This window comes from Mixophyes fleayi, chromosome 4 (genome assembly GCF_038048845.1).
Source record: "Mixophyes fleayi isolate aMixFle1 chromosome 4, aMixFle1.hap1, whole genome shotgun sequence".
Lineage (NCBI taxonomy): Eukaryota > Metazoa > Chordata > Amphibia > Anura > Limnodynastidae > Mixophyes > Mixophyes fleayi.
The window spans coordinates 19473413-19500517 of record NC_134405.1 but is presented as its reverse complement, the minus strand read 5'-3'; the positions used below and the strand labels follow the sequence as shown (position 1 = coordinate 19500517).

Sequence of the window (27105 nt, the reverse complement as noted above, 5' to 3'; positions counted from 1 at the left end):
TTTATTACTGCAACACCCACTGGCATGGGATTTAGGAAAGGCCCAGTGCTTTGTCCCTTGCTGTGCAGGCTGGGGTTGTGTCACATCTTAACAGGGGACCCCGCGCTGTCTGTCATAGCCTGGTGCTGGCTGTGGATTGTGGTGAGAGGAGGGTTTCTGGCTCATTATTAAAGGTTATACTAACTAGACACCTGCTCTAACACCAGACTTGTATGGGGGGCATATACATATGTGTGTGCTCAACTTACCCCATATGTTACATTTTCTATTTTGATACTTGCACTGCATTATGACTTAGTAATAGTTTATTCTTAAATGTTGCCAGTTGGGTTCTGGGTAATTATTGGTATGGTCTCGATCACATATCCTGCAGAGGGACTGCTGTACAATGTCCCATACTCAGACAGGATCCCCTGATCATCTGGCAGCCAGATATTGGGGAAAAAATAAAGGACGGGTTTAAATTGTGAGTTTTCCTAGCTCTTATCTATACCGAGCCCCTTAGTTACCATAAGTGAAGCCCTATTGTTTCAGGCTGTGCCCAGCTAGATAGCTCAGAGTCAGACTGGAGGGGCACATGGTAACAAGCCCTGTATGACAACTTCCAATAGAATGGTTACTTCTCAATCTAAGATTCCCCCGGCCCAGCCCCATGAACATGGAAACCAAACTGTCCTTTAAAGGAGGTGGCTGCACCCACTTCTGGTGTGTGCTGTTTAGGACAGTCTATATAGTAATGTTTAGGCTTCTGATTATTCTGTTATTGCTGTTGGAGGTCACAAACTCTGAGAGTCCTGTTACTTTGTGAGCCTGCTGGAGAAGGGAGAACTTGGTCTCTACTAACAAAGATAAATGGTTGTGGGAGAAGCTGCGCTTCCATCTAGATGTATGTGCAGCCACTAGGTAGTACCTATGTAATGATGGAGGGAGTCCCCACCCTCCAGATGTAAATGCAATAAATACAGTGAAGCAGGTTCTAGGGCGCATGAAGGTGTATGGTATCTGGGTAAAGTATGTAGCAGATAATAAAGACTCCTCTCAGATAGTCACAATAAGATAAAGTCCAAGTATAAACAATAGTATCCAGACAAAAGTAAGTACTTCATCTTATTGTGACTATTTGACTTGAACTTCCTAGTCCTTAACAAGCAGCCTATCTTTATGTGTACCACCATTTATTCTTTATTTAGTGCTGCCTAGCATACTTGCTATCATTTAATGTGTCATTCTGGCCAGAACTGTGTTCCATGTTTGTCTCATTAATACTCATATATTAAAGTCTTTTTTATCTGCTACATACTTGTTCACCCTGATACCATACACCTTCATGCACCCTAGAACCTGCTATAGGGCCAGGGCTGGGACGAAGGGGCAAGAGAACTTAGGTGACTGCTGTACTTGGGCTAGTGAACAGAGGTGAATTGACCATTGACCTTACCGTGAATTTTCCCGGTAGACCGAAGACTCATGAGGCTGCGAACCAGTGAAAGACTGTGGCACATAGTGAGCTGCAGCAGACCGTGCTCGCCTATATGGAGGTCCTGTAATCAATTGCTGAGCCATTTTTTTTTCTTCATTTATTGGTAATGTGTCTGAGGAAGGGTGATTGTTAGATTGATTTCTCTGAGTTTGACCAGCTATGCCTGGCCAACCCCTGCTGAGTGAGACATGGGCTGAGGGGGGGGGGGGGGGGACAGACAGCTATGGAACAGTCGGAGTGGGGCAGATATGAGAGAGACAGACAGAGGTAGAACCTCTTCCTTCTCCTTTCCAGCAGCCCAGAAGAGAAATCCCCCAGCAGGGAACCAGCTCACTCCAACAGGTTGCTATGATTAAACCCAATCCCTCAGCATTAGGCCCCGCCATCGCCACTGTGCATCTATGAGTCAAGAAGAGGCTGCTATAGGCCAACAAGGACTTCAGCATCTGCACAGCCTCAAGCAAGTATTTGAATGGAACATGATGTCTTCTTGAGACATCCCGATAAGTATGTTTTCTAAGTTTTGACCCATTGACACCAATAGACATCTCAATGACCAAGACCCTAATCAGTGTATATATAAATATACAGACATGTTAGCCACTGATCTCTCACAAGGTGTATATGTAAAATGTATTGTAGGGAGGTTACAATACAGAGAGCTTGGATGCTCTTCATTTGGTAAATCAGTTACTGGAATGATCTGTGTTATATAGTAGTCATTTAGATTTATTTTTTGCTCTTTATTGCATAGAGTTCCTTGAAATGCCTACCATTGTCTGGTGCATTTGCCTTGCCTACCACCAATGTGGCTAGAGACAATGGTTTGCCAACCATGCATAGTTGTGCATTGGCCCACCTGTAGTTTTATTTCCAAGCGTCTAAAATATATGATGGGCTAAACTATTCTGTATATTTTACTGGCCTTAAGCAATGACCTGTAAGACACTTGCATGTTTGCTACTATTGTAAGATTTTATGTAATGGATTTTATTAATGTGTTTGTTCAAATACTACAAATCTGACTTTTAACACAGACAAACAAATGGATCTTGGAACATAACCAGAGCCTGTGGATGATGGCCATCACCTGACAACATTTCTCCAGTAGCCCAAATGATATCTAAACATTCATCAGATGTTGCCCTTGTGCCCACGTGATACACTAAGTTCCAAAGGGGGAGGAACCTACCAATTACATATTAATTGTACATTGCTGCACATTATGTTAGTACTACATAAAAATACAATTGCCTCCTGGATTCAGTCTGCCATTTGAAGTCACTACTGACATTACAATCCTAAGAGTGAATGATAGAGGGGGCAGTATACAACTAGTCTATAAAATAAAAATACAATGAAATGCCAGATGTGTAGCCGATCCATACAGGCAGTGACCACTCTACTTCCTAAGAGGAGTCCTGAACCATATCCCAATTTATCCACTGTAAACTAGACAGCCAAAGTCTGGTAGTTGAGATTTGGCCACCCAAAATGAATTTCTTCCAAAATATTCATACCCCTTGGCATCTCAAAATTAGGTGTTTAAATTGAAACTCATCTGCAGTGTGTAGCTGGTCTCTGATCTATGTATATTTCAAGTTCCTACTACCTTGTACAGGAGCAGGTCCCAATAGAAATGTCCCCCACCGTCTTGTGGTTGTATGTGGGCTTTCAGTGTAACCCGACAGCCATTCTGCAGGGTGAGTTTATTATAATGCGCTCTATACATTGGGAAACAATCATATATTTGAGGTATTGTCTAGTGAACAGATTCTCATGGCCATCAGTTTATCCCATAAGACATCCGTCATTAGAGATGCACACCTGCCCAATGTCTTTAGGGTCTTCGCATATTCAGACATTTCTAGGGGTACATACACAAGTTATTTGTTATTAAGTTATAACTCTGCAACATAGCTTTTAATTTACAGGAAACTGATAAACCAACATTAGATGGTGCTTCCAATACCATGTTCTATCATACCATCAGTGATTAGATATTTAACCATTGTATAGGTACCATGCTGGCTACACATAGGCTGATACTTTTGCAAGCAATCCCAGGATTAGTGTCCACATATGTAGGTGGCCTAGCTAGATTCTATACATATATAGGGCTGGATCATATTGAATTTCCAGGAGTCAGTTAGTGTGTTGTTGATCATGCAAAAACCATTGTTTTGTTTTTGTCAGTCAATTGGACTAGAGATGTTCACTGACCCCAGAATTCTGGTTTTGGCTTTGTTTTTGGATCCCTATTTTTTTCTAAAATCCCAATGTTTTTTGTTAAAATCACATAATCTTGCTTTTTTTTCCCCCTACAATTTTTAAATTTTACATTAACCTCAATATCACCAATTTCAAGTCATTTGCAAGTCAATTTTGACCATCTCACAGATCACAATGTTATTTTCATACACTTTCAACAAAAACTGCAGCGATCTGGCTGGATGCTAAGCGACAGAGCAACGACTGAAAAACACGGCAGTTCCTAGCACATCTAGCAAACATTGCCACACAGCAGTGGCAGAAAAGAAAATTGGTGCAAGATGGAATTGTACTTGGATAATAAAATCAGTTATGGTTCATTTGATCGCTCCACCCGTTCATTAGATAACTGTGGTAATTCTACAGCTAATACATGGCGACGAGCGCTGAACCCCCCCCTCCCACCGGAATGCATGGTTTTATCAGACTCAGACCAATCCAGGGTGCCAGACAATGCACTAAAAGAGCCATTGTAATTCACAGCAAAAAGCAAGTTCATCACTGAACTTCGAATCAGCCCCAATTCCCATAACAATATAATATAGTTAGGTACCTTTGACGTAAAGTGCAGATTACAAACACTTTGTGCAATACTGATGAAACAGCAACAAAGTGGAAGGTAATACATATACACGTCTATTTAGACATCCATGCTTACATTACTTCTGCAAGCAACGTTGTTCTTTGTTAATAAAACTGTTGTCTTTATGCCATTCAAAAAACATAAAAATAATTCTCCACCAGTCTTTGGATGTTGATAGTAGGATCAGATGGAGTTATAGCAGAGGTGTCACTATTTCTAGTCAGTTCATTTACAGTAGACAAGACCAGATGTCCAAATGTTGTGCTGAGCCATCTGCATCATCAATGGGTGTCTAAGATTTTTGCAAAGCACAGAACAGTATATAGCACATCTAGGTAACAGTGCTACACAGCGGTAGCTGAAAGGAAAAGTGGTGAAACATGGAATTGTCCTTGGGCCCGCCCACCCACCCACTCTTATGTTGGATCTTAAAAAGGACATGAACACTTTAACAAACCAAGCACTTCAGCCACAAGGAGTGCCAATATTGAGGTTGCAGTGCTCGGTTTGTTTGGGCCCCCACAAAACAAGCTAACAATGGCCTTAAGGCACCTAAGGTAACAGTGCTGTTAATGAACTCTACTGTGGCAAGATGTTGTTGTCATCATCCTCAGCCTCATCCTCACCAGTTTGTACATCATCCTCACATATTATTAATCCATCACCGCTGGAATCCACCATTACAAAAGTCTCAGTATTTTGATGTAATTGGCAGGAAAGGCCTTCCTCGTGGAAATTGAAGTTCATTTTTATGATCATCTTTTCCACATTTTGAGGAAGTAGCCTCCTATGCCGATCGCTGACAAGGTTCCCGGCTGTGCTGATAACTCTTTCTGTGTACACACTGAATGGTGGGCAGCTTAGGCAGTGCAAAACAAGTTGGTATATGGGTCTCCAAATTTCCATTTTTCCTCCCAGTATGTAAAGGGACTGTCTGATGTGTCTATTTCTATGCTGTCGTGAAAATAATCCTCCACCATCCTTTGGATGTTGATAGTAGGATCAGGTGGAGTTACGGCAGAGGTGTCACATTTTTTAGTCAATTCTTTTAGACCAGACCAGGTGTTAAAATGTCATGCTGAGTCATCTGCATCATCCCTGGGTCTCCTGGGAAAGCTAAGTTTTTTCCTAGCAGCAGTTAACTGAGAAACTGAAGGAGGAGACACCGTCCTGTCACGTAACACTTGAGCTGTTATCTTGTTTACCAGGAGCTCTTTGCATCTCTTCAGGTCTGGGTCAGTTGGAAACAAAGAGAAGACATAGTTCTTAAACCTGTGATCCGATTTCAAGATTTTGATAACTCTTGGATCCTGGCGAAGCAAATAAAGTACTTGATCTACAAGTCCAACACACTTAGCGCAATTGTTTTGTTTAATCTCCTCCTTCAGTTTTTCAAGCTGCTTTTCCAAAAGTCTAATTAAGGTAACTACTTGACTCAAGCTAGCAGTGTCTGAACTCACTTCACAGATGACTACTTCGAATGGTTTCAGCACCTTGCACAACACGGAAAGTATTCTCCACTGTGCATGAGTAATATACATCCCCCCTCCTTTCCCAATATCATGGCTTGTGGAGTAAGCGAGGATGGTTTTTCACTGTTCCGCCATCCGCAGAAGCACATACAGGGTGGAATTCCACCTTGTCACCATCTCTTGCATCAATTAGTGGTAGGGCAAATTAAATTGCTCTTGTAGCTGCTGCAATCTTCTACATGCTGTTGCCGAATGCCGGAAATGTCCAGATATTTTACGGGCCACAGACAGCATCTCCTGCACGTCCCTGTCATTATATAAAAAGCTCTGCACCACCAAGTTTATTGTGTGAGCAAAACAGGGAATGTGATGAAAATTACCCAGCCGTAATTCTCTTACAATATTGGTGTCATTATCAGAATTGAGATATCCTGAGGAGAGTCCAAGCAGGATAAGCCATGTTACGATGATATCCCTTAGTTTTTGTAACAGATTGTCAACTGTATGCCTCTTAGCGAAGCCGGTGATACACAGAGTAGCCTGCCTCTGACAAATAATATGTACTTGGGTACATGCTGCTGCTGTTGTTCCTGCTGGTAAAGGCAAATCATCAACCCAGTGGACTGTCAGTCATATAATCTTTCGTTTGCCCAGATCCACTTGGCCACATATCTGTGGTTAAGAGTACAGTGGGTAGAATGGCATTTTGTAGTCCAATAATTACATTTTTATGAACCTTCTGGTAGAGGTGAGGAATTGCTTTTCTAGTAAAATGGTGTTGTGATGGAATTTGGTAATGGGGACACAAGACCTCAAGTAACGGTCTAAAACCAGCTGCATTAATAATGAATATTGGATGCAGATCTAATACTGACATAGTTGCCATGGTGTTTGTGATCCACTTTGCGACTGGGTGACAGCTTTCATACTTTCTCTTGCAAAGGATTGTATAACTTACAATTGATGTAAACTACTAGTAGTCTTCTTGGTCTGCTTCTGGGATGAAGATCAACCCCCAGCAGCAGGTCTAACACTCAAAAATTCTTGAGGAATTCAGGATAGTGGAGGAGTCATCTAGCCTTACCACCTTGGATGCAGGACTAACTCCGATCTCTACTAGAGGACGATGTTGTGGGTGTAGATTGCAGGTGTTGGGATCTAGCCGAAAGGAACCTAGCTGAAGATTGACTCCGTTAATTATTTCGCATAAAAGTTTTATTTTCCCAACAGCTTGCCATGAACTCTCTTCAAATGGCATAACATGGATGAGGTTCCTAGATGGTTACGGTCCCTACCCCTACTGACTGGCTTTACAAATGGCTAGATAACTATTGTTGGGATTCGGGTAAAAATAATTCCACACAAGGTGGATTTTTTTGGTCTTATGCCTAGGCATAACAATGGTCTTTTCACTGGCAAGAACCGCTTCCACTAGGGCAGGACTTATAAACCGTCACCCTCATTAGTGCCTTCATCAGCTACACAAATATCCCCCTCATCCTGTTGCAATTCCAAAGTGGCCTCCTCAATTTGTGTGTCACCAGCTACGCTTGGGCTGTTCAGGTACACATCTGCATAAATGCTGAAAGGGGCCTTCTTTATGGTTACAATATGAGAAGTGTCAGGATTACACATAGTACTTGTGGATACTCTCCTCAGGGATTTGTGTCATTTCTGACTACATATTTTCCTCTAATGCCTTAGTTTTCTTCCAGCTCGGCTTTCATACGTAAAAGTATTTGGGCACCATTTGGAATCAGAATCACAAGGTCTTGCTTGGTCATGACTGACCTTATAAGAAGATGCCTCACCGACAGTTGCAGAACTAGCACTCAGAAAGGCAAAGGCCTCATTCTCTCTTTGCCACTGTGTGTAGAATGGCATGTTGGCAATTTTACATTTTTCTGCAGATAACTGCCTGGATTACAGGTCTTTTTTTCTTGACCAAGGTAAAAAGGTCTTTACATTTTGTTTCCCCGACTTCACACTATGCACTTTAATATAGGCTTTAGCAGATGACAGAGGGATCACCACCACGACTGGTGCCAGCAGCTGCTTGGTGCTCCTGGTCTTCTGTGAATCCATGTTGATAACAGTACAATGTGACTGCAGATTATGAACATTGCCAGTTCAATTTGTATTTCAACAATGACAATTAGCAATGGACCTCTCCTCTTTGTGTGTTACCTATATAACACTGTACAATTTGACTGCAGCTTTAGAGGACCAACCCATTTCTATTTTGGCATTGACGCTCTCCTGAATTTCACTGAAGACGAACATTGCTACCCCTCTTTTCTACCTGCACTAGAGACTACCAAGAACTGTGCTACCCCTTCTGTGTCCCTCTGAAATGGCGCTGGATCGCCATTGAGGGCGATACTTCTAGAATCCAAAACTCTAGAGATCCAACGTAATAATGACGTTTTGCCTCATTTTCAATTACGAGGGTGCGCAAAAGTGCCAAACCAGCTAGGCACTTGGATCCTAATAACTTTGAGTGTGTTCAGTTCTTGGGGAACCAAGTCTGAGCATCTCTAGTTTGAACCAACTACTGCAGTGATCAAATTAAACCTGCACAAGAGCAGTATAACAACCCCTGTGTAGCCGGATTGAACCTCCGATACCATAATGACTCAAGAATGGAGAGGTTTTTATAAAGCTTTTTATTCATTGACAGCCAGTAAATTAGCCCGTCTCTTCAGGGCATGTTTTACAGTCAGAATAAAGCAGCCAGCTACAACAACCAGACTGACTGAAACAATGGTCACCAACACCCACAGTTCTATGTGTCCAGACTCAGCTGTTGCTCTGGAAGCCTGGACATGTTCTGCTCCAGTCACCAGTAGAGGACCCAATGTTGCCAAACCGTGTTCTTCTGTAGATGGGTCTACAGGAAATAGAATTTTGAAAGATACATTATTTGTCAGTTATGTCTGCAGTTGACAATATGGAGGAATAGGACAGAGCAAAATTAGTGTTGCAAATAACAGACAGACAGTGTTCAGGCCAGAGGACCATGAATACACTAGAGCTTAACCCAGGTTAAGACCCTGGAAGGAAAGTCTCTTGATAGTAAGATGAAACTAAAAACCCTTGAGGGGGCGGGGGGGGGGGGGGGGGGGGATTAAGTATTCCCACTCTCTAAAGTAAACATTTCAACCCCCCCACCTAAATGTGCCAAAACTCAGCCATAAGTTATAGTCACCCAGTCTTACTGTAAGCCTGAGTGTCCAGCAATACTGGACTGACGAGGGATACATAAACCTAAGCCCCACATTGCTTCTCAAAAAGCTACTTGTCGGAAATTAAGGTACTCTAGACATGCTTTTTTGAACCTATGTGAAGTTCTGTCATATTAAATTTAGGGAACATCAATGTTGGCTGCTATTAAATTGACCTTAGTCTGTGTATGTTAGGGAATTTAGACCAAGTTCCAATGAGGCAGGGACAGATGAGTTTTGTACAGTGCTGCAGAATTATTGGTACTATATAGTCATCTAAAGGCATTTTTAATTATGAGGGAAGTTACTGTGCAGTGAGCACACAGTCATAATAGTTTCTTACTGTGGATTTCTATCTGAAGTTAAGCAACAGGCCTAAAAGCAGCCTTAAAGCTGCATTATTTTTCTGTAATTGTAGAAGATGTCAGACCATTACTGGTGTTGCATGCACCACTTTCCAAACACCAGAGCCCAGTCATACAGGAATCATCCAGCCCAGCACTTATGCCAAGCAAGTAGGATTGATTGACATGTGGTCAGCTTTAGACATTCTGCAAGACAGAGGAGGAGCTCCCAATGACTTCCAGGTTTCTAAGATACTAGAACTGACCTAGGACAGTTTATTGGTTCATTCTTCAATCTAATCAGTCAATTCAAACAGCTTGAACCACACATTGTCCACCCCTCCCCCTTATGGTTACAGCGCCAGCTGACTGGCACATCTTGACCTGTACACAGTGCAGAGAGGTCATGTGACATACCTGGAGGAAATGCCCTGTACCCTCCCTCTGAAGCTCTCGACCTTGTTCATGCTACCCCTCCCAATTGTTATATGCAATGTGAAGTCATTTTATTATCACATTTGTTTGATAGCCATACAATTACTCTCATCCCTTATAGTTGTGTTAACCAATGTGAGGCATAATATCATTACTCCTGACCACTCCCCAATGCCAAGAGTGATGTAGGATCTAGAGAGGGCAACAGTTCAACTTGAGGTTGGCAGCCATTTTATTTTTATGTCAACCTTAACATTCAGAACTCACCGGCGGCAACTTCTCTCTTGCCAATTCTTGGTCTCCCACCAGATACCAGTCTCCTGCTCTGACCAGCGGCACAGTTCCCAGAGTCACAGCATTGGCAGATTGCACTTGAGCCCTCCACAGGAAACCAGCTATAGGGGATAGAGAGATCTCAGGTTATGATTAGGGATGTTCACTGACCCCACGTTTAGGTTTTGGATTAACTTCATCTTTTGGTTTTGGCAAGACCACCCTAGCATGTTTTGGATCCCTATATTTTGCCAAACACATTTGGCTCTTTGTTCCTACATTATTGACCTCAACATTAGTTTCCAGTCAATTTTTGTCAAGTGACAAGACTACTGCTACCCCTGTTTGTGTGAGCAATGGCGCTGGATCTCCTGGGGAGGGAGATACTTGTGAAATCCAAAACCCGCAAGATCCAACGCAACAACGACGTTTTGCCTCCATTCAGATCAGATGCGTGAATGTACAAGCCAGCTTGTGCACCTACTTGATTCCCTAAGTTCAGGTGGGTTTGGTTATGATAGCGAGAATATTCCCAATACTCCAAACAAAGACCTGCATCAAACAGTGTTTTATAATGAACCAGTTCCTATATACAGTGAAGATAGATACTTAATCAGCCAAAAAAATAACACAACCGATCATTCAACCAAAACCAGAAACACCACTGAGACATAAGCACTTTATTATAAAAGGCTGTGTATTGGTTATGCTCACAAAATGGCTTCCTCCAGCGATATTCACCTAAAGTCCTTCCCAATGGTATAGTGCAGAGAAACTGATGGTTTCTCTGCTGTATACTTAGATTTCTGTACAATTACAGAACATTCTGTTTTACCTGGGGCACAACTGTCTCCTCCTCAAAAGAAGGACATTCCTATACTGTCCCAAAGTATAACGCTAGAGAAGCTACTCTAGGACATCCTCACCTGCTAGAAGTCTTCTTATAGGAACAGGCTTTGTTCATGGGATCAGGGGTCTGATTGACAGCAGCAGCTTTTAGATAACAAGTGATGTAGACCTAGGAGATTTGAATTGGAACAAAAGGAGAGCTGAATAAGGTCTAGCATTAAGCTACTACAATGGAAGGGGCAGTTTCAGGTGTACAATTATAAGCTGAATAAAGTCAATTCTCACCACAGAAACATCTGCCTCAATGAAGCGGAAAGCATCGACTGTAAACTGGAGCTTGTCTGACTGGGGTCTTGGGGATATGAAGGCAGAAGAAGAATCTTCTTGCTTACCATCCATCAGGCACCTGTAGAACAAGTTGGTTAGAATCCTCACGAAAATATAATAGATCAGCCTGAACATTACCCTACATGACATACCCATTGTAAGTAATGATCTCATAACGAGGGTTGGAGTTCACATCAGGAGACACAGTGGCCACACAGCGATCAATAAAGAGAATCATAGGGACATGATTCTGAGTGTCCACAGAGGCCTCTATAGAGAACATGTCCCCCAGCTGGAAGACAGATGAAGATCTGGGAGCACTCCAGTCATCTGTAAAGTAAACAGAAGATTAGGAGAACTAGACACAACACCATCTACCCCCAACTCCACTTACCAGTCATTAGTTGCAAGGAGAAGGACAACCTCTCTTCTGAGGACACTGTGGTTCTGAACGGAACCCATGTTGGCTTGATGGCGTTACTGCTCACATTACCATGTCTACATAAGAGAATCAAGCCCACCAACAAGGGTAGAATATTAGTGGCAAATTAGAGCAGAATAACCACTTAAATCTTTAAGCCAAATAAGCCAAGCAAAAAAAATCACCAACACTGTATCAGATCCATTTTAGCAAGTATGACATGTATAAAGGTTAAATCAATATACTCAGATTCTAGAAGTCACTATATGTATCTTAAGTATTTTATTCTACAGGATTTGTCGTCAATACTTGGCAGACCAACCAAAACCCCATTTTGAAAGACCATATTATGGACCTAATGGAAAGGTATTTTCTGCAAGAGGCATGGTTCTGCCCAGGATATGCTTTCAAAATTAAATTTCTTTCCAGCTTTGACTGCTTAGGGAGGCAGAAGATGAGGAGTGAACCCTCAACTCATGATTGGTAGTAGATCTGCACCCTATACTGCCAGCTGAGTGTTGCCAGCATAGCTACCAGGTACTTGCTCTTCTAATAAGCAGGATACAGGCATTTACTGTGGAGAACTTTGTGTGACAATATTGGTCACTGGGTACGTGACAAGCAGTCACTCTAACAGAGTCAAAACACCTGACAGCTCTCCACCTTCAGATCAATAGGTTATAGCTCCATTTTGCCTGCATAAGATAACCAGTGAGGATTCATAGGCTGGTAAAGGAGAGTTGTGTACAATTCCTGGAGGAGATAGTCCTTTTTATTCTAGAAGACTAGTATCACTGGAAAGTAGATATGGTATTCCATCAAGACCACTATTGCCCCCTTAAAGAGATAGCCCACTATACTTGTCACTCTTGTAGTGAAGGTAATTCCCTGGATTCTTAATGCATTGGAGATTCAGGAGCTATTTGACACCTTTGTGACCCAATGTTTGTTAAGGCCAGAAAACCTGCTCCATGCTTTGTTTCTGGACCATCTAATTCTGCTCATCTCAGGAGTTTGAAATACAGAAAACTAACCCTCAGACAGAAGATTTCTAGTTTCAAAACCAGGATGCATGGGAGCCCCATATGAAAGTTAGGGTCTCAAAAACAAACCCAAGAGTTGGTTTCGGCTAAGAATCCTGTGTATCACGCAGCGATTTTAAGAGTTTTTCAAAATACAAGGTTAGGTATGGCGCCCGGATACCAATTAGATATGCTCTGCACTTAGTGTAAACTCACCGGGGGTAGAAACACTGGATGGGAACCACAGCAGGGTTGGTCCTGGTGATGGGGACACCCCTGGGAGATGTTGGACTGTATATCAGGTTGGTTATGTAGATCAGCCAGTCTGGAGTCATCTGTAGATAAAGTAAAGATATTTCTTCATCATCAAGTCTACAAACACTTACAAAGCCAAAGTTATTGTAATGTGTCATCCATTTACAGGGACAAAGGCTTTGAAGAGTATTCATACATATCCATTGTTATGACAGACTATTAAGGGGCAGGGGGGTACAGATAAGAGCCTGTTGGCTGTATGATTGAATATTAAATGGTGACTGAATTTAAGGGCCAATTGAACAGGTTATTCCCCTACACCTAAAAGAGGGACTGGTGAAGTTCTTCTCCCCCCTCAATGGGAAAGTCGTTATTAGACAATGACAAATGAGGAATTTGACATCTGAATGTCAGCGCACTTCACTTGCTGGTTGAAGCGTATATCAAACATTACAAGCACAGAGGTGCATCAAACTCTTGCTTTAGGCCATTACCCTATAACAGATAGTGGGGTATGGCAATATATGTTCCTGGGGCAAGGACAAGTTGGTGGCGTAAAGCGCAATCTCCCCACCACTTACATAGGACATTCACTTATGGAAAGACCAATGTCTTTACATACCAATGAATTTACTTATTTGTTTTTGCAATGCATTTTTACTACTGTCTATAAAGGTCATTTGTTTTTGAACATAATCCACCATACAGTGGTAGGGACAATCCTGGCACACGTCACATGTAACCAAGCCTAGATTCTTTCCTGGTGGTACATTACACTGCCCAGTAGGAGGTGCAGGTATTGGAAACCACAAAGTGGGAACAGTAAAGAGACTTCAGGCAGGTTTGTGGACAAGTGTCATCAGTGGACACCTCTGTAGTGTGATCTGCAGCACATCCTTGGGAATCTTCAATATTCTATCCTATACTGTCCACAGATAATGAGCACCTCTCAGCCAGTGCAGGACCCTTCACTTACTAAATAGCACAACAAGGGCACCTGTAACATTTCTGGACTAAGATTCCCTTCTGAGAGCATTGATAAGAGGACACATTCCTCAAGCACACAGATGTTATACCCACTGGGGTTTAACTTGCAGTGAATACCACCTGCAAAGAGGTTATAGAACATTTTACACATTCATCTGGGTGGTCATTCCATTGTTTGCTGTGCACTTAGTACATTGAATAAAACAAGTAGCATTTTGAACACTGCAAGAACTGGACACAAGTAGATGCACAACTGTGTTTGCAGACATTATAAGCAGCTAGTGTAGAAAATAGCAAGAATTTTATCACCACCGAGCTACATGAGGATAAAAAATAAGCCCCATTACTTTCTAGAATGGAGAAACATTGAGACAAGGGGGAAAAAAAGTGAGTAATAAACAGAAGGGGGCTAGAAATGCAATAAAGTGGAGAGAGGTATTCCAGACATCTAGTATTTATAAACATAGGCAGGGAGTAAGCATTTACCAGGACTAATAGAACCACCTAGAGGTTATGAAATATATAGGGGTATATTCAGTTAGGTCCCAGGATCACAGTAATGCACTGGAACAGAGCACAGATGTAATACACAGAAATAAGGCTTATTTTCCTTCACATCCATAGGTTTGGGAAGGAAGATCCACATTACTGTGATACCTTATTCAGTAATACACACACTCCACACATTAGCATGATCCAGAACCTAATTGACTATGCCCCATAGAGTGAACTTGTTTCTTACAATGTAGGCAAATAAATGTTTTGGGAGTGATCCAAGACTCATGAGAATGCAGCCTATGGATTAGAATCCAACACCTCATGCATTAATGACTTCACTAGCTACTGGGGATTTGGCAGGCTGTATATTGTTCAGCCCATAAGAGGGACACCCCCATTGTGGTGTGAGAGTGATCTTCATAGGGCAAATGTGGAACATGTCACACACATATACACTTCAACATACCTGTAAGCTGTTCCCACATTCCTGGAGGCCATTTTCAAAGACCACACTGGTAACTGTGCTCTGGGGGCCAGGCTTGCAGGACTGGGGACCTAGGGTTAGATCAGAGGCTTTCACCAGCTTCCCATTCCCATAGAGGTCTCTGTCCACAGTCACCACCATCTTGTCCTCTCCACACTGCACACTGATAGGAGAGTCCTGGGGTGGCTGCAGCTGTCTAGACTGAGCAGCTCCCCCATCATACCTAACAGAGGGGCCCCATCCTGACACAGGCCGAGCAGCCCCCACATGAGACCCTCTAGGAGAGCCCCACTGAGGTGCAGAGGGCTGGTAATCCCTCCACCAAGTGTCAGACTGGCGCCTAACCAAGGAATGCTTCCTGGCAGTGCCAAATCCTGAGCCATAAACCAGAGCCACCAACAGCAGCCAACTCCACCTCACCCACAGCCCCATTCTGACTGCAGGACAAACAGCACAAGGACAGGAATGGTGAGATCAGCCCTTTATACCCCTCCCATCAGCTGCTAATACCTCCACCTGGGGCAGATAATGATCACACTCACCTGAGCACTTCTCTGACCACACACAGCCATCTAATGAGGACACCATAACAATATAGATATGACACAAGGGCAGGTAACATTCAGCTGACATTATGGGACTTTTAGTTCCACAACAAGCTGCTTAGACAACTATTGCCAATATCTGCTTTACAGCAAAGAAATAACCATTAATATTTAAGTCTTCAACTTCCCAAGTAACATATCTATCTGTAGTGTTATAGGATGAATAATATAAAACCTGACACACATGTAAGACACAGGTTACATGTATGTATTACAAGTAGGTGACATACATTCTGCATGCTGGCTGCTGGTACTAACAATGTTGCAGCATCTGATCTAATAGGAACTAAGCAGCTTGTGTATTGTACTTGTCTGGTGTCAGTACTGACCTGTCTCCCCATCTATAGGTTGTCCTCTCCAGCCACATCCGCACTGACGCTGTCCTCAGGTGTGCAGGAAGGAGCAGGTGGGGGGGTGACATATGATGTATGCATTATGGCCTTTAATCTCAAATGGTTCCTATGTGACCCTAAAGATTTATCAGTCACAGTCATTACAGAAGCAGTGCTTTATAATCCCTTTACAATTGTACCTGGTGTTTTCTATAGTGAATAGAGATGTATTATTTGTGCATTTCAGGAAAATAGTTTCAAAGGCCTTTAAATATCTTCCAAAATTGCCCATCTGAATGTATCCTTCAAGGGGTTTTCCTCCATATGTCTAATTTTGCCCTTTTCAGCCCATAACTAGGGTCACCTGGGACACTCACATATAACTGGGACCTCTGACAAGAGTATTAATAAAGGTAAAGCTCGCATGGGACCATCTCTCATTGGGAATAACTTTTGTGGCACTTCCCCAAGGTTCTTAAATGTATTATAAATTATAAACGTTAAACTGTGAGCATTGTCGTGGAAAGAGATTGTCGTACCTGGGGTAGGCCATTATGGCCATAGCTGTCCAGTGTGCACACAGTTCTTACCGACCATGAGTCACCAGGAATATAAGCTAAGTTGGCCGGGCCGGTCAGGGGTCACCATAAGCGCTGGTCAGCTGGAATGTTTCAAAGGCTTGAAAAAAGGATGGCACTGTGCCATGGTGTGTTTGGGAATGATTAAGCACCTCTGATTTGAAATGTTGACGACCCCATTATCTCAAGGCGTGTGTCGTAATATAATGTGTCAGCGAAGGGAAAAGGGGATCCTAATATAATGTGAAAGGGAAGGGGGAAGGTATTAATAGAATGTGTGAGAGAAGTGAGGGAGGGACTTTATATAATGTGTGATGGAAGTGAGTGGGGGTTCTTACTATAATGTAGGTTAGAGGTAGGCTATTCATTTAATGGTGGAATGTAGGCGGGGGCTATTTATTTAATGGGTGCTATTTTATTTCTTGGTTGATGGTGGGACAATTCAATTTATTGGAGGGGCTATTTAATTTAATAGTGGGGCCTCTTAATTTAATGCTGGGGTTATTTTGAGGGCTATTAATTGAATATGGGGCTGTTTAGGGAGAATGAGTTTTATTTATTAAATGAGAATATGAATTATTTAATGACGCTGTGGGTTGCCGGATATAGGTATATTTATTAAATGTAAATATGATTAATTTATTGCCGGGGGAGGGGGGAGACTCTTCTGTAGTTTGGATGAAAGGCAGGATATTAATTTGAGGTGGACTGTGAGTCAGAGTTAATTATTTATTGCTGTGTGCTATTAATTTATTTGTAGGGTGATGGTAGAGCTATATAATTTAATAATGGGGACTGTTACTTAAGGTGAAGTGATGGAGGAGGGCCATTTATTAAATGGGAAAATGAATTTATTTTGGGGATGGTTGTGGAAAATTGTTATATTTTTTAAATGTAAATGCTATTCATTTATTGCTGGGGCTTTTTGGAGGGAGGTAATACTATTATTAATTAATTTTGGGGCTGGAGGGAAGGAAATGGGTCTATTTTTTAAATGTGTATGCTATTAATATAATGTATGGGCTAGTTGGATGGATATAGATCTATATAGCAAATGTGAATACTATTATTTTAATTTTGGGGCTAGAGGAAAGCTTAATTATTAAACATGGCTGCTATTGATTTAATGCCTGAGCTGGTTGCAGTTTTTTAGATTTCATGAACTCATTTTTTCCCCAAATAGGGCCTCCAACATTCCAGGATCCAGAGAAGCAGCAACTGAACTAAAGACACCAGCAGCCACAGGGAGTGAAAGTGACAAGAACAGGTAGGAGAGAGCAGGACAGTCTGCCAACTGTCCTGAATCTGGTGGGGCAGTCCCGAATTTGGGTGACTGTCTCGCATTGTCAGGATTTGGTCCATATTCAAGGACTGTTGGGAGGTATGACCCTCTTCACACTTTACTGGTCATACAGAGCTGTGTGTACCTAACTGTAGTACACAAAGAATAGCCAATGTATTTGTCCAAAATATATCTAAAATGATAACCATTTTACATTATAGGGGACCTCTCTCTTAAGGGTATGGCAGGTAACCCGTGGGCATCCCAGCATTGTGGCACCGCTCAGTTTTGCCACGGCTGGGGTTTCTCCAGAGCAGGAGAGATCTGACGCAACAGTTGGCGATTGGAACAGACTATTATAGGTAAGCGGGGAAATGGGATATAAAAGATCTTAAGAGAAACAACCCTTCAGTGGTTTAGCCTCAGGTCAGACCTTTGTGTATCCAATACATATTTAAATTACTTTTTTTACTGTTTTTTAACTAAATCTGCTTGAAGTTGGTTCCAATGCTCCTCCAGTAACATAATATTTCTCATTAACTTTCCCAACTAATTTAAGACTGCATCTCCACATTCTTGGGCTTATTTTACTTTGAATGTACCCTCTACTTGATGGTATTAAGAGATGTGCACAGACCACAGTGTTTTGGTTTTCCTTCTAAAATCATCTTCGTTTTCTTCTTTTGCCCAAAAATCCTTATGTGTTTTGGTTCACAACTGTCAAAATTTTCATCAATTTTGGCAATATGCTGCAGCAATCTGGCTGGCTAAAATTTGTGACATGGCATTTTAATAAAAGATAGAATCCCTTTGATTCTATATTGATTAAACAGCAGCGTTAAAATAGAGTGCTTAGGTGGACAGCGCTCAAACTTAAAATAAACGCTAGTTTGGTGCAGCAGCATGCATATTTCAAGGTATCACTTATTATTATTATTATTAATATTTATTTATAAGGCGCTACAAGGCATCCGCAGCGCCGTACAGAGACAAACAAAATCACAATACAATGGGAGACAGCACAGTACAGTAAACACAGCAACTCAGTACGCTCAATGCACAGCTAGAGAGGGCGGGGAAGGGGGAGGGAGGATCCGAAAACGACGGGGCACTTCTTGATATTGTAAACATAAACAGATAGAAAACTGCGCTGACCCCAAACATACCAAGTGGAGGTATTCTACTGGGTTTGTATTAATGAATGTAATATCAAATTAGCCAGCAGTGGGAATAAAAAAAGACAAATTTATTGCTAAACTTATAAAACCTAAAATACACAGTACAGAATAAAATATTGCACAACCACAATGTGGATCATAGTTATAAATGCATCTTTTTGAAACATCTATAAACAACTGAAGGTAACCACATAAAAATAAAAACAGAAATAACAATTAAAATGAAATAGGTCTATGCCAAGAGCTAAAGGATCCAATAATGTGTCTTCCAATGAAGTTGTGTAAAATATGTTTGAAAGCAGTGTGCATAAAGTGTGGAATTCCACCTTGTTACTACCTCTTGCTTCAGTTGGTGGTATGGTAGGTAATTATTTTTTAAGCTGCTGCAATGATCTACATGCAGAAAATGCCCAGAAATTTTATTGGCAACAGATAGCATCTCCTGCATGGACCTCTAATTTTTTAAGACATTCTGAACAAATCACGTTTTGTGTGCAAAGCATTATACAATTCCTATGAAACACAGAGCACTGGCTGATAGGACTGTCATTTTAGACAAGTAGATAAACGAAGGTGGACTGCACCCAGAAGAAAAATGGTAAGAGTAAGAACATGCACTCTTTTTTACGTTAGACAGCATGCATCACGGAAGGTGAAGAGGCAGTGATCAGAGTACATTAGATGGACAGGAGCATCAGTAGACATTTAGACAAGTAGATAGATTAAGGTAGGCTGCACCCAGAAAAGAAATGGTGAGTATAAGACCATGCACGCTTTTTAACATTAGACAGCATGCCTCATGGAAGCGTGAAAAGGCAGTAATCAGTGCTCGTCAGAAGGATAGCAGTGGCATCAGTAGACCTTTTACACAAAATGACAGACCAATTGTTCTTGGTCCACCCACCCACCAATATGTTAAAAAGGTTGAATTGCTTTTCGGGAGACATGGAATTGAGAAGGAGTTTGGTAGCATGGCCTCATGACCTCAACTAATTGTACGCACATACAATGCTAACATAGCTGGCTTTATTGATCCGCTGTGCATCAGGATGCTGACTGTAATACTTGGTTCCTCTGTCAAATGATTGCCTCATAGACGATTGTGAAAAACTATGCTTATTCTTCTTGGTCCCCTGCTGTATAGGGATCGAGGATGTCTCTTAGGAATCAGGGATTGCAATAGGGAAGTCAGTTGGAATTTGAAAATTGGATGCTGGATTATATACTAATAATGAGGAGGTTGAAGATGAAGGTCTTGACAGTGAGGAATGCATGTGGTGTCTATAGATTTGGCTGCTACCTGATGCTGGGCTGCTTGTTACTATATACAATTATCTACCTTATGAAAAACTAATTGAAGGAAATTGCTGCAAGTGATGTAACAGGGAGGAGGTGCCTAGATGATCAACATCAACACTTCTAGTTATAGTGGCATCACAAAAGCTATTTCCAAACACAAGAGGTGCTTTTCTTGGTCACATGCCCTGACATTACAAATTTTAGCACTCTTTCTTACACTTTCTTCCCGCATGACCTTTTTTTTTACTAGTAGAGGTCGACCAATTACTACTACGGCCAATAATGGAACTGGGGTGCTCCTGATCTGTAGACTGATCCATGGTTGACAGGATGAGTGATGCTTCTCGAACAGATTGGAGCTACTTGTAGCTGCCACCAGGTGAAGGCCCAATGAGATAGGGAAAGGGGTCTTAAAAAATAAATATTGCTTTTTTTGGGGTGGGTGTGCTGATCGGAGACAAAGAACACCTTGTTTTTTGCCCGCTCACTAAAGATGTGACAGATACTGCCCTTAACAAAATAACTTTCAGCTCAAAATAATTTGGATTTTAAAATAAAGAAATATAATTGTTTTTGGGATGTGCTACTCAGAGTCTTACAGCACCCTGTTTTTCTTCACTAAATAGTTTAGAGGTCTATACTATATATTACATTAATAACAACCAATAACCACTACTCTTCACTCTCTGACACCCAAATGATCAGCACACAATTCCAGCAGACTGATCCATAAACTGCTGTAAAATCACAACCAATGCTATATACATTGCGTCTTTCACCCTGTCTTACCCTCTACAAGTGATTTTCTGAGCACAGCATTGCAGCTCCCCTCCTCCCCACATGCTGCCACTTCTAAGATGGCAGATGAGAATAGAAGGGACGGCTATACATAAAAGCATACTTGCCTACTCTCCCAGAATTCCCGGGAGGCTCCCAAATTTTCAAGGAGTTTTCCTGGACTCCTGTAAGAGTAGGCAAAGCTCCCGCATGTGTCGAAATTCACGGCATTGAATGGAGGGGGCGGGGCTTAATCACGTCATTAAGTTCCTCCCCCTCTATTCAACGGCGTGAATTTCGGCATTTTATAGTGGGGGCGGGGCTATGGTCACCATGCCCCCCTCCTACCCCCTGTCACATGACTTCTCCCCCGAATCTCCCGGGGGAGAAATCTTAAGAGTAGACAAGTATGCATAAAAGAATAAACAAATGGAAAAAATAGCACATAAAGGGGCGTATTCAACTGTCGGCGGAAATGCCAAAAATCCCGCGGTCCGCGCACGATTACCGTTATTACGGTAATCGTGCGTGGAAAAACAGTTAATACAGTAATTTACTTGCTGGATTTCAGCTCGCAGCTCCCTGAGCCACAAACTGAAATCCAGCTACAAATTACCGTATTAACTGTACTAGTTTTAAGCGCTACAGGACTTTCGGACAATTGAATATGCCCCTAAGTATCCATTCTAGATTAAATTACAACCATCCAAATTATCACCATTACTTGCATTATTTATTGTGTTAACCCAATATAAAATTTTATTTTAACCCTAGCCCAATAATCATCATAAAAGGGATTATCACCAAAATCATATACAGACTTAAAAAATATATATGTAGTGAGGGTGCACACCTCAAAACCAATATATCTTACAAACAATTTTTGCTGTATTCAAGGATCACTGTTGTTTCATATATTCGTCACTAGATTGGGGTATTTCACTTCAGCCATAGAATGAGCTCCGTAGAGAATATGAGGAATTAAACCCCAGTCGTCAGATCTCTTTAGTATCTTCATAGAGATATAGTAGATATATAACCACTCGCTCGTTCCAGGGTATAGTTCCCAAAATTGCATTTAGAAGAGGGGTGACATTAAAAAATAAATTGGCCCAGAGTTTGTTTAGGAGGGTCAAGAATGATGTTAGAGACCCCCAAGTAGAAATGCATACTTGAAATTGACTTCCCGAAAAACCGAGAGGCTATTATAGATGCAACAGGACAGGATGTATGACTTGCACATTTGCTGAAAATAGAAAGACTGAGTTTGGTTTGTTCATATCAAAAGATAAATCCAAAATTAAAGATTTTTTTAAACTGTCAGTTGACTTTTATTGTTTATGTAATAGACTGTGTTTGCGGCTTACAATAAGTAGACCGCACCACCAGAACATTCAATGTTAATTTTTTAAATCATAGAAGAAATATTCTTAAGGGAAACAGAGCTCATAGTCTCTTGAGACATATTGGACTTTACATAGAAAGATGTTACTCTCAACAGCACAGAACACATTCCTTTTAATTTGGCATTTACTCAAGTTTCATTTCTGGCATATGAGGTTTAATTTCCAAGAAATTGAAACTTAACAATTGTCACAGAAGGAAGTGCATATCACCATTCCTAAACATTCATTTCCTTCAGGAAAGTCTAGCCATTACGACCTTCTTTCGCACTAAAAAAAATTGTTTTAGAGACCATACATTGCTTTGAGGTGTAGCAGTAAGTCAGAGATTAGTAATAATCTTTGCAGCTCTTTCTAAGAAGCTTAACGGAGTCCCCAACTGTAGAAATATTTAGCAATGGCGCATCTAATACTGTGGTTTCTCAAGCTATAGATGAGCGGATTGAATAATGGGGTCACCATGGTGTAAAGTACAGACAGACCCTTATTTACATCAACTTAATTGTTGCTTGGTGGGAATATGTAAATAGATAGGTCCCATAATACATACACAATGGCTAGGTGGGAGCTACAAGTAGAGAAGACTTTCTCTCTCCCGATGGTGGAAGGAATCATCAGGATGGTTCGAAGGATGGAGACCAGGTGGAAATTGTGAGAATAAATGGAACAAATACAAAAATCTAATTCACCTAAGAAAATATATAAAAGAGTTGACAACACAAAACCCATAAGCCAACAGAAGGTGACTATTTGAAGTTGACGTGTGAAGGTCATAATGACAGCATAGTGTAATGGTCTACAGATGACCACATAGCGATCCAAGGACATGGCTGCCAGCAACAAACATTGGGATATGGTTGGAACGCCCAACAAATAGCTGGGAAATACATCGGGCAATTGATATCTTTCCTCCCCCCACCAGTATCAGCCACAGCATCGTGGGCACAATATTAGTGGTGAATAAGATTTCCGACAAGGACAACTGGCTGAGAAAGAAGTACATGGGGGAATGGAGACTCTTGTGGAACACAACCAACACAATAACAAGGACATTTGCTGATAAGGCCACGATATGAATGATCAGAAAGAGGATGAAAAGTAAAATCCTGAGGTTGAGGAGGAGAAACTCTGTAACCATGGGCGGGCTGGCCTGGGGGGCCGGACATAAAAACATTACTTCGGGCCGCCATGTTTGTACTCGGTGGCTGGCCCCTCCCCCGGGACCATCCACCTTCAATAGGCCGCGGATCCTAACGATCCATCCCCCCTCCCTCCCACTTTCTATGCTCGCGCGATGCACCTCGCGTGGGTGCCGTCCCATGACTGAAGAAACTGAGCCAGGTAAGTGTGGGGGGGGGGGGGGGGGAGTATATGTATGTATTGTGTGTTTGTGGGGGCAGTATATGTATGTATTGTGTGTTTGTGGCAGCAGTATATGAATGTATTGTGTGTGTTTGTGTAGAGGGGCAGTATATGAATGTATGGGAGGGGCCAGTATATGAATGTATTTGTGTGAGTGTGGGGGCCAGTATATGAATGTATTTGTGTGAGTGTGGGGGCCAGTATGTGAATGTATTGTGTGTGGGAATGACCAGTCTAGGAATGTAGTGTGTGTGAGGGAGGGGGTCTTAATATAATGTGGGAATTAGGCTATCAATTTAATTGAGGAGTGCAGGTGGAGGCTAAGTATTTGGTGCTATTTTATTTGTGGGGTGATGGTGGGACAATTTAATTTAATAGTGGGTCCTATGAATTTAAGATGGAGTAATTGCACCTTTAAGTTAATGCTGGGGTGGTGAGCTATTAATTGATTGTGGGGCTGTTTGGGGAGAATGAGGTCTATTTATTTAATGTGATTATGAATTATTTAATGCCTGGGATTATTGTGGGAAATGGTTATATTTGTTAGACGTAAATGCTATTTAAAATAATGCTGGGGCTGTTTGAGGGGAGGGAAATAGGTTTATATATTAAATGTGTTTGCTATCTAATGTCAGGTTGGCTGGAGGGAAAGAGATCTCTTTAGCAAATATGAATATTATTATTTTAAATTGTTGTAGCTGAAGGGAGGCCTAATTATAAAACGTGGGTGCTATTGATTTAACACTGGGACTTGTTGGAGTTTTCTAAATTTTATGTACCCATTTTTTCCAAATAGGGCCTCCAATATTCCAGGATTCAGACAACCAGCAAATGAGTTAAAGTAACCAGCAGCCGCAAGGGGTGACAGTGACAAGAACAGGTAGGAGAGAGAAGGACAGTCTGCCAACTGTCCTGAATCTGGTGAGACAGTTCCGAACTTGGGTCACTGTTTCCCTTAGGACAGTTGGGAGGTATGTCCCTCTTCACCGTGTACTGCTTGTGAAGGCAGAACTGTGTGCACCTAACAGTAGTGCACACAGTATTGCCTGTGTATTTGTCTAAAATGATAACCATGCTACATCATAGGGGGTTACACTGTCTAAAGTGCCCAGGCCCCCCAGAGCCTTAATCCAGGTCTGGGCCTGGGCATAAAAATATATATATGGATTAGGCAACACTACAATAGCCTCTTTTTATATAGATAAATATATATTGCACCAAAAACCACCCTTTAAGGATGGGCCACTGCTGTGTGCTTGCCCCCTGGGCTGAAATCAGCCAGCCCTCCCCTGTCTGTAACCACTGTCTGATTCTTCTCATTCATTTCCTAGAAGTCAGAAAATAACATATAAACAGAACATATCACAAGTTAAAGCCGTCACTACTTTATGATTAGACAGAGCTAATATTATTCTGTGATATATTTATCAAGAAACAAATACTGTTATCTGAAAAGTGTCTGTAGATGATCTGTCAAGTATGTTTAAAATATTGGAGAATCAGAATAACAGCCAACCATGTCTGCCCTAAATGATAAACATAAACGTCCATTGGACTAATGTTTGTAGCCATTATACATATCTCTACGCATATACACTGAGGATTCTGCCTCTCTCCCTTATTAACCGGGCTCGAGGAACTGTATACAGTTCATAAATAGGGACATTTTATATTGTTTTTAACTTTGGCTGATACTTACCCTTCACAGAGAATTGTGCACTAGTGTAGGTGATTATTAGTCCTCGGTGCAGCTTGCCTGCTACCAGTCCCTGTTTGCTGAAGCTACTAACATCCAATCAGTATCTGGCCATCGGTTGGGCGTTTCATCAGTGGAGGATTTGGGTATTTTCTCCAGCTCATCTGCTTAATTTCTCCAACTCACTGTTAAAGTCAGTGGAATTGGTTGTACACTTCAGCATAGAGGACGTGAGAAATCAGCATTGTTATGATTGGATCAATTTATCTCATGATTTACAGTTTGAATACTAACTATTATTTGTTCAACGCTATTCACCAGTGGTAATCCATGGAACAAGGATTCATACACTATATCACAACGTGGATCCCCGCCAGCATACACTATGTCTATATAGTGTACGGCACCGTTTTCTGTCTCCTCTTTTCTAACTGTAACTATATATCACATAGTTCCATTGTGCACATGATGCATTGCTCTGGAGTTTCAGACCCGGCAATATTCCAGCTACTTGAACCCGGGAGATTGCCGGGGGACAGAGGCTCCTACGGAGAGAAATTCCCGGGTAGACCCTGTTCATACTGAACAGGGGTCTGCCCGTGTCTCCACGGCAACATCACAAGAGAAGTTCTGTTTGGCTCTTGTGATGTGGTTTTTTTTTTTCAACTTTATAATTGTGTTTGGCGAGGCCCAGGTTGAAAATCCCGGGTCTCACCATTCATAGTGCAGGGGACTCGGGAATTACCAAACAAAAAGTCCCAGGTCTAACTCCCGGGTTTTCAGACCCGGGATTTTTCACTAACACCATTCATACTGCGCCTAAACCCGGGTCGTCTGGACTTGTCCTGGCAAAAACCCAGGTTTTTCATGCAGTATGAATGGGGTATTGTACAGCTGTTTCACCACCATGTTAATTATTTGAATTTGTACACATTGTTACATGTGCCGGTTTTCAAGGGACTTTTCTTTCTAAGTTCATAAAAAGAATTTACTAGGACACCTAGCAAACTGTTTTAGATCACTTGACCCTCCATGGCACTCCTTGTCTCTGACTACAAAGATCTGTTCATCCCAATAGTTTACTATGTAAATAACCACTGATAAGTCTTCTGGTGCTGCTGTTCCTTCAGTCATCCACAACCATGAAACGATCAACCCGTAAGTCTACAAGCTGATTACTAATCCCATGTGGATGAGGTTCTTCATTTATGGTCCAATGCAGCCTTCCTGTCAGATATCAATTAGGGGGCATTCAGTGAATGGACCAGGTAGACCATAAAATTCCTTCCAGACCCAACATTTCTATGCTCTGTTCTTTCCCTAGATTCAGGAGACTTGCGATAGCTTTCACCTGAAAAGTTTTTCCACTACTTTCAGCTTCAACATTTGTTTGCCTCACTATTCTCCTTACACCAAACTTCAGACGTCTCTGAGTCGATTTGCCTATATAGATCAAATACAAAAGGCCTAATATCCATTTTATATTGTTTATCGCTTACTCATGGCCAAGACCCAAGGGTTCTACACAAGTTCAAATCGGATGACACAATAAGAGAGATTCGGGCACCTGAGATTTGGTATCAAATCAGTTTACCAGCAATCAAGAGCTATATTTGCATTCGATATTAATGGAAATATTAATAACATTTAATATAGGTGGCACTTGGT

The 27105-nt window shown here is 41.6% G+C and overlaps 1 protein-coding gene across 1 annotated transcript in view; it reads right to left on the bottom strand.

Annotated features, from left to right (window-relative positions):
- LOC142150518 (uncharacterized) overlaps positions 1 to 27105 on the bottom strand; it is a 47489-nt gene that overhangs the window by 8713 nt on the left and 11671 nt on the right. Inside the window, exons 9-16 of the mRNA XM_075205716.1 lie at positions 15468 to 15497; positions 14908 to 15363; positions 12918 to 13036; positions 11653 to 11756; positions 11411 to 11588; positions 11217 to 11337; positions 11009 to 11100; positions 10077 to 10204 (exon numbers count right to left, since the gene is read on the bottom strand). Of these exons, the coding sequence (XP_075061817.1) occupies positions 10077 to 10204; positions 11009 to 11100; positions 11217 to 11337; positions 11411 to 11588; positions 11653 to 11756; positions 12918 to 13036; positions 14908 to 15363; positions 15468 to 15497 (1228 nt within the window). The remainder of the gene's footprint in view (positions 1 to 10076; positions 10205 to 11008; positions 11101 to 11216; positions 11338 to 11410; positions 11589 to 11652; positions 11757 to 12917; positions 13037 to 14907; positions 15364 to 15467; positions 15498 to 27105) is intronic.